General features: G+C 33.2%; 1 protein-coding gene across 3 annotated transcripts in view; it reads right to left on the bottom strand.

The window, feature by feature from the left end:
- Positions 1-619: 619 nt before the first annotated feature.
- LOC117103764 (solute carrier organic anion transporter family member 5A1-like) overlaps positions 620-13975 on the bottom strand; it is a 23458-nt gene continuing 10102 nt past the window's right edge. For all 3 annotated transcript variants that reach the window (XM_033244380.1, XM_033244378.1, XM_033244381.1), the window contains 6 exons: positions 10491-10655; positions 8647-8833; positions 8215-8335; positions 7711-7889; positions 6068-6132; positions 620-4247 (listed from right to left, as the gene is read on the bottom strand). In XM_033244380.1, the coding sequence (XP_033100271.1) occupies positions 3943-4247; positions 6068-6132; positions 7711-7889; positions 8215-8335; positions 8647-8833; positions 10491-10655 (1022 nt within the window). In that variant the 3' untranslated portion in view covers positions 620-3942. The remainder of the gene's footprint in view (positions 4248-6067; positions 6133-7710; positions 7890-8214; positions 8336-8646; positions 8834-10490; positions 10656-13975) is intronic.

The raw sequence follows: 13975 nt of genomic DNA on the forward strand, positions 1-13975 counted from the left end.
GGACTGTATACTTATGTATGCATGCACACATATGCATGGTAGTATAATAATAGTATGTATAAATTGTCCTTGGTTTATTGTTGATGAAACAGGTCTAAAACTATTCAGTATTCGTTTTTTTTTTTTTTTCGTTTTTTTTTGCTTGCTTTTATTAGTTTTAGTTAAGATTGTTTTCCATCATTTTCTCGTGTGCTCTGTAAGACCGCACCACAGGTTGTGAGTTCCACCGATACACAGTTGTAGTGTCAAATAAATAAATAAATATCACTATATCATTATCATCATCAACATCCCCATCATAATTACCACATCATTTTCCAAAATAAATTGTATCACAATATAGGCCTTATTATATTATACCATTACTGTATCGCACTAATTAATCATATCACCATCATCATATCGCCTTGATAATAATCGTATCATTCTAACTATATATTCATACTGTACATCTCTAATTGTTATTTTGTGTGAAGCGCATAATATTTTGCATTATGCCTATGCATAGTTTTATCATCATCTCCATTTAAAAAATCATACAGGAAATTTTACAGGAAGAAAAAAATCATCCTAAAATATTTGTTTCGTGAAAGTTTACAAGAAAATAATCAACATAATATTTATCTGAAATTATGTTTTTATTCTTGAGGTATCGGTAAGGAATACATATCTTTTAAGGACTGCATCACTTTCAATTATTATAATAATAATACAGAAAGAGTAACTGTCTATGGTCCTGATTTTCTTGTACTGGAAACGTTATTTTTACAGCTATTCTTACATAAAGTACACTAAGTTTAGTAAAATGTATGCTTTGCGCTACTACTGTAGTAAAAACAAAACATTATTACAGTATTATTATTATTAGTTAGAATTATGTTAAGAAAATTAGTTATTTTAAACATAGAATATGTGTCACAAAGCCAGATCGCATCCACTCAATGTCAGTGATTGAAATGAAGTTGGTTCTCTAGTTCCTAAACTATGTAACCTTGCATTGTTCGAAGATATTGTTCATTTTGCTTTGTATGCCCTTTTTATAAGGATTAGAGATAGACCGATCACTGTTGTTTTTTATTAGACAAATTATTCCAATCCTATATCTTATTTGATTTCGAAATGTTAATGTACACATTGATTAATCCATTATTGTTTTGTTTGTCTCTCAAAGAGGAAGGCTGCCCTCTCTTAATTCTTTAACGTCATATATGCACATAGCTTTATTTTTTTATTTAGAATGTAGGCCTACGCACAATAACAAGTCTAAAATAGTCCGATAAAGTGAAAATGGATAAAAGTGGTCGGTCGAACGAGATAAAAAATCACAAACCTTTAAATTGCGGTTTCACATACTAACGAAAATACATAATTACGTTAAAGTGCAGTTAAAGCGGAAGAGCGGATTGGAATTGGAAAGGAACATACTTTTACAACATATATTATACTTTTGATGTACATTTTCATCTACTGTCTCGAGTGGAAGCAACAATTAATGGCCAGTCAGATGAGGGGGCACCGCTGGCTGTTTTGCCACAACATTTTTCAAATTTCCAAACATAAATGCCAATTACGAAAATATAAAACAAAACTATAGATATAGAACAAATACGAAATGTTTCAACTGGGCCTCTGGTCCCTTTGTTATGTAACTACTGATGGCACCATATCCAGATAATGGTGCCCCAACCCCTGTTGGAAAATTCTTGATCCGCCCCTGTAATACTCCTCTGTTCCTTGAATACCGCACACATTCGTCTCGACTTAAATGTGATAAGAAACAATAAAGGATGTGAATATTATCAGATATAATGACAGCAGAACCCCCTATTCAGGGGGCACCCCTACTAAGGGGACACTTTCGTAAAACGAGGGGAATATATATCTTTTAACACTACAGCCACCCCTGTTAAGGGAACAAGGACATTTTTTTAAGGGACACGTTTTGAGTGCACCTGAATGACTTAAAAATAATTGGCCGTTAATAATTCTGACCGAACGTAGAAAGTTAATGGTATTGTTAATTGAGGTTTACGAAAAGGCGTGGAACTAACTTTAGTTGCTGACAAGAGAGAATAAATCCAAATAACAGCAACAGAATTTAGTCCCACAATTGCTGCTATGTGGATTTCGGACCATCCCATTCCCACCTAACGCTACACATATTGTATTTAACATTTTACGTTACGTTTTAATTACGTTTCACTACATATTTATTTAACGTTAGTGATCTATTGCGTTGTTGAGACACTTGTAACCTTGTTGAAAACTACTATTACAAACTATATAAGCACTCCGTTTAATCTTTGGTGTATAACGTACGTTTATATATATTATATAGAAATTACCAAACTTGAGAATACACTGGAATATATAGCTTAAATATAAAATTTCAGGAAATATATATAGAAGGATGAACAAAGAAGACTTGAGGTAAAGATTTGCACTATTCATCACCAAATTTGCATAAAGGTTTGAACTCCATAAACACTACAGTGTACAAGGGCAATATCAATTAGGTCTACTTGGATTAGACCTATATCAGTAATTTCGTTAGCAATTATAACTACCGTGTTAAACAGCAGTATACTGTACTATATATTGGAGCGGAGAAGAATATAGTACAAACTGTGATTGTTATAGTTATAGGCCTGCTGCACTTATATTCGACCTAACACGGTACTGCTGCTACAGCTGTTGCTGTTATTGCTACTGCTACTACAACTGCTGCTACTAGTTAACTATTAATATTAATAAATAAAAAAAATATTTTTACTCAAAGTTTTGACGTATAGGTTTATCAGTCATGTCAAACAGGAACATTTAAAAAAACGTTGCGATTAGTTTCATTAAAAAGAACAATATGACCAGTAAAAGAAGATAGGTTGTAATGTGTTATGATTTTCTAAGCATGTTTCATGGACTTAGACAATTAGCATTGCGTTTGATAGAAGTTGCATATCTGTCATTCATAACATAAAAATATTTAGAAACAATTAAAATGATATGAAACATTAGTAGTGTTAATTGGTACGGGGAAATATATTGTATTTCCCTCCACTTTCGAGGGAAAATATTTTTGTTCACTTTAGGCTATAAAGCATCTTGTGTGTATGTTTGTCACGTGACTGACATGATTGCCACTTTGAAGAGTGATAAAATCCAATGTTTAACATATCTTAGCCATAGTGACTAAAGCCGAATAAATAAATGAATACAATACAGCATATTTTGGTCGTCAGGGGTAGGTAAAGCGAACTTTTCCTGTAACTCATTAAGAAACCGAAAACCGAGTGTGCCATTGTGTGTCTATTATCTTTCCCTCAGATAATCGGAAATATGGAAAGATATTCACTTCGTGTGATCGAAACTTGATGATCTATGTTGTTACATTTTTTCAGACCGGTAGCCCTAGACATTATTTCAGTGTAATTATAATACAGTTGCTTAATATTAGCCTAATAGTAATAACAAAAGCAGTAAAACCAGCAGCAGAGTAGTAGCAGTTGGTGGTGGTGGTAGTGGTACTAGTGGTAGAGGTAGTGGTAGTGGTAGCGGTAGCGGCAGCGGCAGCAGCAGCAGCAGCAGCAGCAGTAGTAGTAGTTCCGGTAGTAGCAGCAGCGACAACAATAGTGAAAAGTATTCAGACATTGCTCATTCCTAAGTGTTATTACTATTATTGATACACCCGCATTACCAGGAAAAAACTATATCTATATAATATATATGCTGTTTTATATATAATAATATAATACTTCTATTTCTGTACATCATGATTTCTCCTGACAACGTATGAATAGACAAATTTACAAAACATTAATATTTATATATAGTTTACATTTTTATACAATATATTATATATATATATATGCGCCTAGGACTTGGACACTCTACAAAAACTTAAACTACGTTTGCGCTTACTTATAAATTTTCTATTGCGTTTAATCAATTGGAACAACCTGGTTGTTCAACGTTTTCAAGTTCCAACATCTCACGGCCATTCTGTGACGGTTGCGTGTAACCATCTACGCGATGACGTGTTACTTCTGGCGTACGACGCACTAACAACCATGTCACGAGAAATAAGGTGAATGATAATGAATTAAGAGCAATGCATACGCCGAAGTAGGCGTGCCGAAATGAACGATTGTCGTAAAGTACACATACACCTATCTGATCGCAATTCGAGTTGAAGATGTTACATGTCATATCGATGACAGCACCGTAGAAAATAGGAGCCGGGATCATGCCTGCAGTAGAATATTAAAATAGTTATAAAACATAAACAAACGTAAGAAGGCATTTAATTTATATATTTTCTAGTTTTATAGAAAGTAATTAGTATAAATTTAGAAAGAAAACGAAACATTGCGATGAACGAACGAACGAACGAACGAAACGAAATGAAATTAAATGGAATGAATAAATGATTGAATAAATAATGAATTGTAATATGCCTAGTAATATTAAGGGTAATGGCAATATCAGTAGAAATACCCCTATAAAACACCCATTTTAAGAGTGTCCGCTGCAAAATAAGGGTAAATATATTTTAAATATACACTAATTTCTATGTCAAAAATGAGCAAACTTAATTTAAAAAATGATTTTTATGATTTTTTTTTTAATTTTTTTTTTTTTTGGTATTGTATTTTGCATGGGATAATATGCCTACATCTTTAAACATTATTACATGTTGAACGTTTTTTGTCGCTGTATGGGCGGCTAGAACGGGATGTTTATTAAATGATCCATACTTTCTTAATTGTTTATTAATAGTACTGTGTTATAATGTATAGGGGCCTTCCAGAGAATTTTCTCTACGGTGTTTTTCATCTGGTTTCTTACCCCGGAAGACTGGTATATAACATACCTAGAATGGTAATGATAATGAGGGTAATAACAATAGTAATATGTATATTTGAGTTTATGTTACATAACCATTCGCTTTACAGAATTATGTCGATATGTTATGAATAAACAGGTTTGTCGGTGGCCCACACAAGTTGTACATTGGAGTGATGTGTAGGTTTACTTGTGAACTACAGAATCACGTACCGTATCCACTTCCTGTCTCTTATACACATCTAGATGTGTATAAGAGACGGGACATACCCTACGTAGAAGACCAAGAACAAATTTGTCCAAGCCTATCTGAAGCCTGTCAGCATCCTCAATGCTGCTGATAGTTTTAAAAAATTTGACATCGTCAGCATCGTCAGTCGTTATCTGGAGTGAATAAAGAGGTCAGGGATATCGTTTACATAAAGATTGAATAGGAGAGGACCAAGAATCGAGCCCCGTGGAACACCAGAATGAATAGGAAGACACTGATGTTACACCATCGACGACCACTAGCTGCAACCTACCATCTAAGTAACTATTAAAACCAAAACAATGTAATTTTAAAAGAAGAAAGTTATGTGGAACTAAATCAAAAGCCGTATAAATTATATCACATTGTCTCCTGTCATCAATTGCTTCGTAGACTGTTTTCAAAAGACTGGCAAGGTTTGTTTTACAAGATCTACCAGTGACAAAGCCATGTTGACAAGGAGCACTGACAGGAGAAACATGGGTCCAGATTTGGTTTAAAATATGGTCTATAATAAGAAATTGATTTCTTTAAACGTTTCCGAAAAGTAGGAAACTGTCCAGTTTGAGAGACATATACACATATACACACGCACACATATATATATACACACACACACACATACACATAAGCCTACACATATACATATATACATACATATTATATACATGTATATATATGTATATATATATATTTACAAATATACATACACACATATAGGCCTATATATATAAACACACACACATATATATATATATGTATATATACATATATACATACATACATATATATATGCATATATGTATGTATAAATATGTATGTATTCATTTATGTATGAAGGGTTGAATAATAATAACAGTGATCAATAAGAACAAGATTTCTTATTCCTGAACGCTATCAATATTATTCTCTAAACGTACATTTTCCGGATAAGATCAACGAGATTTTGATTTCAACAGGAAGGAAAAGTCTTACCGAACAGTCTCGTGCCTACGTGTTTGAAACCCAAGGACATCGCTTTATCTTGCTTATCTACAGATCTTTGAAAAAAATTAATAGAAAACAATTAGTTTTAACGAAGCATTATTTCCGTACACTTTATTGTAGAGGGGCATAAAAATATTGATATCAAGGATATGTTGTTCGAGTTTTCATGCTGATTTTTCCATTATCTTATATACAAAGCAAGATTGGAGACCCGATGTATTATTGACAATCCTACTCGTGCACTGATATTAAGAAATTTACTCCAATGCAAAGATAATACTAGCCAAATATAATGAACTTAAAAAGCATATCACTCTATTACTTGGGTTGTTGGATCAAGGCACACGCAGCATATAACATTGCAGCAGATCAGCGCAATGGTGTTTAAAAGTGTGATCTCTTTTGTGCTCGGTGAATTAGAACCAAATAAAGTTCTCAATGCGGAAGATCACTCCGCTTCGCGGAAGTGAAGGGCGTGAATAGGCAGGGTATAATTAAGGGCGTTTGTTGTTATCAGCGGTCTCTGTACACCGACATGCTGCTTTGCGAGTGGTCAAGTGTATTGTCCCCATAAAAATGAAGAAAAAAAAAATCATAATAATAAGATAATTTTGAAAATCACTTTCTCATATTGCAGTAACATACAAAATATTAAATTGTACATGGAAATTATTTAATTTAAAAAACGTGTTTTTATCACAATTTACTATTAGAAATAATGGTTCTTCAAAGGTTCTGGGCTGTCCTGTATATGGAACCCTCAGTAGAATAAAAAGGTTCTATATTTTGAAGTGTTCTGTAAATAGTTCTAAAAAAACATTAACGAACTTAAAATAGTTCGAAGGACCCTTCCGCGAACCCTTTCTTCTTTTTCGTACATTTAAATGTGCTACAGGGTTTCCATATACAGGACAACTGAAGAACCCCTATAAAACACCCATTTTAAGAGTGTCCGCTGCAAAATAAGGGTAAACATATTTTAAATATACACTAATTTCTATGTCAAAAATGAGCAAACTTAATTTAAAAAATGATTTTTATGATTTTTTTTTAAATATTATTTTTTGGTATTGTATTTTGCATGGGATAATATGCCTACATCTTTAAACATTATTACATGTTGAACGTTTTTTGTCGCTGTATGGGCGGCTAGAACGGGATGTTTATTAAATGATCCATACTTTCTTAATTGTTTATTAATAGTACTGTGTTATAATGTATAGGGGCCTTCCAGAGAATTTTCTCTACGGTGTTTTTTATCTGGTTTCTTACCCCGGAAGACTGGTATATAACATACCTACAATGGTAATGATAATGAGGGTAATAACAATAGTAATATGTATATTTGAGTTTATGTTACATAATCATTCGCTTTACAGAATTATGTCGTTATGTTATGAATAAACAGGTTTGTCGGTGGCCCACACAAGTTGTACATTGGAGTGATGTGTAGGTTTACTTGTGAACTACAGAATCACGTACCGTATCCACTTCAGGCCTACTCTTGGGTGGAGTATTTGCAGATATTAAGGCTGCATGCTTCGTTTTTTTTTTTTTTTATCTTCTTTATCGACATGTTTATTATAAACGAAATTATAAAAACCTCATAAATAAGCCAGAAATGCACAAACCTCATTGCTAGAATAGTTTGTGGGGCTACCTCCATACCGGCAACACAAATCACAATAAACAAACACACTAGAAATGGAACAAGATAGTTGCATTGATGTGTCCCTTCGCATATTCCCTTTACTGCTGTCCACTGGCTCAGGTTGCCACTCAAGCACGAACAATCGATATACGTTGACGCCTGTGGAAAGATAATTGAAGGTTTTTCATAATCATAATTCTACAATATTTGAATATTTAGATCTAGTAGTCTTTTTGCCATACGAGATATCCACCAATCAATGTGTATCATCACCACTTACTCAATGATACTTTATGTATTCTTTTTTGTTCTCGTTTGTGGTCTGTGGAGTCAAAGGGAACGCGGAGGAGGAATGTCCTGGGGGGACACACCATGTATAGTGCGCGCACGCGTAGGCATATCATGAATGTAATCGTTTCACATGTAACTTAAGTATTGAACATATTTCATAAAATAAGAACCTGTTCGTTATCGGCAAAATTACCTGACTATCATAGTCTTTGCATCCAGCGATACATGGTGAAAAGTAAGTGATGTTGTCTGCTCCACATACAGGCGCATATTGTGAATCGCTGCAATCACACACTTCACAAATAGTTTCATTTCTGACAAATACGAAAATACCGGTAACATTCTGATTTTAAGAGTATATAAAATTGAACAATAGACCTAACAAGCGTAAATGGTAATACATCTTCCCACCATGATCGACAATGATAATATAAGCGGCTAATCAATATTACGAATAATCAATTAATTCACTTTTGCAGAAATGACAAAACACCATAAGACTTTAATGATAATAATGACATTATTTAAATTAAACTTCTAAAACAGAAACAATGTTTCAAAACATAGGATACTGTCAGCTGTTAAAAGGCTTACAAAAATAGCAATGCTTACTGATACTACTCACGTGTCTATATCCGTAGTTATATGGGGGCTAGTGCAGCCGATATTATATAAGATAATGTGTCCTACAAGTGTTATTCCGCTGAGTGTGGCTGTAAGTAAGGCAGACCCGGTAAGGTTGAGGTTCAAACGCTTAAACAAGATTCCGCCTAGGATACAGCCTACTCCAATAGCTGGGACTGGGATCAGACCTGCAAACAAAACAAAATCAAGTGGAAAATGAGACCAGCAACTAAATATGGTCCACATGTACATTTGCAATTTCTATAGACTTCTTTTTTATGCTCCTGATACCTTTGGCTCCTGATCCATTTTAGCCATGTATCTGTAAAATTGGGTCCGAGTAAGTAAGGAGATAATCCAACACTTTAGAATTCATTCACCACACACATTAATAATGTTCTTCTATTACTTCATACATACATAGCAATATTGTACTGCACCTCGGTCAATTAAATAACGCTATATAAATTCATAGAAATAATACTAATAATAATTATAATCATAAATTAATGTATAAGATTAAATGTATAAGATTAAAGTATAATAATAATAATAATAATAACAATAATAATGTAGTTTTTATATAGCGCTGGTATCCATCAAACAGGGTGCACATGGCACTTGATATATGTGGACCAGGAACTCGATCAATAACTTCCTTCGCCCCTAAGGGTCCTTTTGTGTCTTTGCTGCCCGGTTACCCGGTATACGCAACTCTCGTCGTCCATCACAGGGGTTGTCTGTATATAAAAGATATTTGTAATTTCTTAGTCGTTTAAGCTATCATATGTCACTATTAAATAAGTGAAAACATTTGATGGCTAAAACAAGAAAATTTTAAATTATATTATTTTACCTAAAAACAGGGGTTTTTGGCAATAATGTTTTTCCTTGATAATTTTTGGAGAAAATACTAATATATTACAGATAGAAATACACATAAGCCAAACAAATCGAGACCAAAGTTCAATTCTCTCGCACAAATGATAACAGAGTTACTGAGCTTTTCAGAATTTAACAGAATTTTACCAAAAGTAGCCTTTTTAAAAAAAGTGAAATTAAATTTTTATGCCACTCTAGCTATCCATTGGCACAATGGAATAAGTGGAAACATTCGATGGCTTGCAAAACAAGGAGATAAAATGTGTTTTTTATTAATAAACTTTTTCCTAGTATTTTTTTGGGAAATGTTTTATTCAAAAACACACATATAATCAAAGGAAGGTAAATACAGTGTTCGAATAAAGGACATAATAATACATACAACGAATGTAGTCTTGTAAATAAATGAAGAAAATTTTGTAACAAAATGCCTCCAACCTTCAAACCTGCCACCTCTCGCTGTCAAAGCGAGCGTCATAACCATTATCCCACAGAGGCTTCATGGTTACCATTAGCCCACAGAGGCTTCATGGTTCATGGCTGCCTGATTTGCCCTTAAGGCGTCTGCAGCATAGGCATTTAGAATTAATTTCATTAACAAACAGAATAATAACAATAGATCTAATAATATGAATAGCAATAATTTTTGTAGTAATAATTAAGGGCCCACAGTTTACTGGTATTTTTATTTATCTATTTATTTATTTAGGTTTAAAAAACATCAAATTCCAAACCGGTAGCAAAAGCTTAAACGGTTGTATTACATCGGAAAAAAAATCAGTTCAAAAATCAGAAAATTAAAGAACACAGTAGAAAAGACCACAGTCCATTTGAGGAATGCAAAGAAAACAGACTCTTACTAAAAAAACATTTTTGCAAGGAATGCAATTTTGGAATAAACCTTGCAGTAATACGATAGGCCATGCTTAATTATTATATGATTTTAATGTACAATCTGAATACCTGTTAATATATTTGCATTGGTTGGTGATAATCCAAATTGAGTTTCAAAGTACTTCGGAAAAAATGTAGCCTCACCGAAAAACATTCCATATTCAACAGTAATACCGGCCATCAGTGTAATAAACGGTGGATTTGTTAATAGACGTTTCATCGATTGCACAAGATCTAAATATAGGGAAATGAATAATATTAATTAAGTCTTTAAATTGCTGAGTATTTTTAAGTTGATTGTTATCACATTGTTCCCCTTTCACACATTCACGATTTTGCTACGATAGAACACGATTTTTAAAAGTTGTGAAATCTTGCTCTATCGTAGTGATTTGTACTCAAAAAGTTTAAGTTCAATTGAATTTTACATTTTGTCAAGTTAAAGTTGAAGTGAATTTTAAATTTTGTCAAGACGACACTTGACGACATTGTTACGAATTATTATGATGACAGAGTTACAACAACGTTAAAATTTGTCACGACGTATTTACGAATTACCAAGATATTTACGTCACCAGACGCAAGCGTGACTCAATACGTTGTAACAACACGCATGTTTAAATTAATCAATGACAAAAAAGTGCAATTTATGGATATTTGAAAGTTGTCGTTGTCGTCATAGTTGTTGATATTCCACCATTACCTGCATTATGGAAGTTGCTGTTCTAGAAGGAGAAATTTTGTTTCCTTTTTTTTTTTTTTTTTTTTGGATTATTCAGATAATGAATTTGACATTTTATCCATGAACGTTGACCCTTAAAATATATTTTATATTTAATATGCTTTAACATAATAACCTGGTTAAGAGGCAAAATTCACAAAACATGTCAGGCCTATTTAAAAAATAATATTTTAAAGGGAATTTTCACCATGACATTGTAAATATGTCTAAATTTTATAGGATAAAACTTAATAAAATAAATATATATTTCCATGGCCTATTAAGTTACTCAAATCCAATGCCAGGATATAAAATAGAGTGCTACTATATTTTAGAGTAAATAAATGATTAACGAAAAAAAAAAAAGTTCATACTATGACGATTTTATCGTTTATACATGATTATTATGTTATTTGATTTGTGAAAAAATTAGTTTTAAAATATTTTGGAGGCCTCTCTACATTTTAAATTTTAAAATGTAGAGAGGCCTCCAAAATATTTTAAAACTAATTATTCTTTTTAAAATTTTGGCTTTTGTTTCCTTTTTTTTTTTTGGATAATAATAATAATTTCAGATAATGAATTTGACATTTTATCCATGAACGTTGACCCTTAAAATATATTTTATATTTAATATGCTTTAACATAATAAGCTGGTTAAGAGGCAAAATTCACAAAACATGTCATAGGCCTATTTAGAAAATAATATTTTAAAGGGAATTTTCACCATGACATTGTAAATATGTCTAAATTTTATAGGATAAAACTTAATAAAATAAATATATATTTCCATGGCCTATTAAGTTACTCAAATCCAACGCAAGGATATAAAATAGAGTGCTACTATATTTTAGAGTAAATAAATGATTAACGAGAAAAAAAAATGTTCATACTATGACGATTTTATCGTTTATACATGATTATTATGTTATTTGATTTGTGAAAATATTTTTCGTATACACGATAAATCAATATTGAATCGTGATAGTAAGAAAAAGTCTTGTATATACGTTATTTTTCTATAACATTTTTTTTTTCATTATTTAGCTTTTTATTGTTCATTAGAATATAGTTTTTGTTGTGTCGGTTGGTCAGTGTCGGTCCCTATTACATTTAACATGTTATTTTCCCTATTTCTGTTAGTCGTTTTGGTTTAAAATTTAGCAGGCTGTTTCTCAGTGATGGTGGTCGGTCATTCCATTGTTAGTCTGTCAGTCGGTCGGTTATTTTGTGCGGCCACATTGCATTAAATAATAGATTTGAAATCTTTCTTTGTGTGACGGAACTGTTCAATGATGAGTCACGTGATTTGAACCACAGCCGTGATGGTATTCTGGTGGCATCGTATCTAATTGTATCATCACCGTAGCGAATGCGCAAGACGTCGTCACGACAAATGACGACAACGTTGTACAACACTTACTCGACAAGATGCTGCTACGGTAGACCAATATTTTTGCATTCATTACAAATTCTTTGGAACATTAAAATTGTGGTCCACCACGATGGCAACAAGACCCAGTACGGTGCACTAATTATGACCACGAAATTTAGTAGGTACGACACCACTGCGATTTTCAAAAATTAAAAAATCGTGAATTTGTGAACACACTACGACAGTCGTACGATCGTTGGCAAACGTATCATCTCCGCGAACCGTGACGCCGTCTGCTGATTGTAGGTGGCAGTTTGAGTAGATCGTCTCGCGTTGCCGACGACAGTCGAAGAAATGTGTGCCCGGCTTATAATACGGTAACAAGGGCAGTTGTTGCCTTACGAATGTGTTGAACCCATAGGCGTAGATCCCGGTGGATGGGGGATATACCCCCCCCCCAATATTTGACAAGGAGGATGGTCCATTGTATCATCCCCCAATATTTTGACTATGTATGGGATGAAATGGAGCTTTAAACAATTCAAAAGACTGTCACAGAAATAACTTGCACTGTCTTATGCGCTTACAAAGATGTAAATTAGCATAATGTATTAATGTTGATAAACAAAATTATTTTATCTGGTACCAATCTAAGCTCTTCTTTCCTTAGATGTTAGATGTGCTTGCAAAGAGAGCCACATTTCACACTGAATGGTGTGTACGACATCAGTAATGTTATGTCAATTCCAAGAATGTTAAAGGTTATATCGGTTGATGAGGAATTTATTGATTAGGCCTATAATATTTATATATATTTATTTTGCAAAAACAAGGTTTCCAGCTTCAGAGGGGGGCACATTTCCTGTCCGCACTAGGGCACACATTGGCGCTAACACCAGGCGCGTAACAGGGGTCTTGGGTCAGAGTGGGCATTTATTTTTATTATACAATCCTCATTTCCTGGTTAGTAATTTACCATACCCACCCCACTCCCCATATAGAAAACAATACGACACAGGGCTTATCTTATTTATAATATCGGCCACACACGTCTGTTTGAAACTAAGTATAAGCATTTTCATCATGGTTTTATCTATTACAAACATATTCTTTCACCATCTATACACATTGAGGCCCTTCTTTTAGGTTAAAGTGATCTATCTTAAATTTGTCTTTCTTGAGTTTGGGACTATTATGTGTTTAAATAACTTAAAAGGATAAAACTAAAAAAACCCTAAAAAATGCGCGCCAAGCGCGCAAAATATTTTTGTGTTTTTAATTCTAATTTCTTCGGAATTGATGAAAACTCAATAAAATGTGCAATTTATAGAGGAAATTGGCCTACCGTAACAAGAAATGCGCGAAATGAATTTGAGAATTTTAGGCACTTTCAGAGGATGCATTTGTTAAGGGGTGGAGAAAGATTTTCCAAAGATGGATATTTTCCCCTTGTCCACC

The sequence above is a fragment of the Anneissia japonica genome, unplaced genomic scaffold (assembly GCF_011630105.1).
Source record: "Anneissia japonica isolate Jap-2015-1 unplaced genomic scaffold, ASM1163010v1 scaffold287848_len282238_cov107, whole genome shotgun sequence".
NCBI lineage: Eukaryota > Metazoa > Echinodermata > Crinoidea > Comatulida > Comatulidae > Anneissia > Anneissia japonica.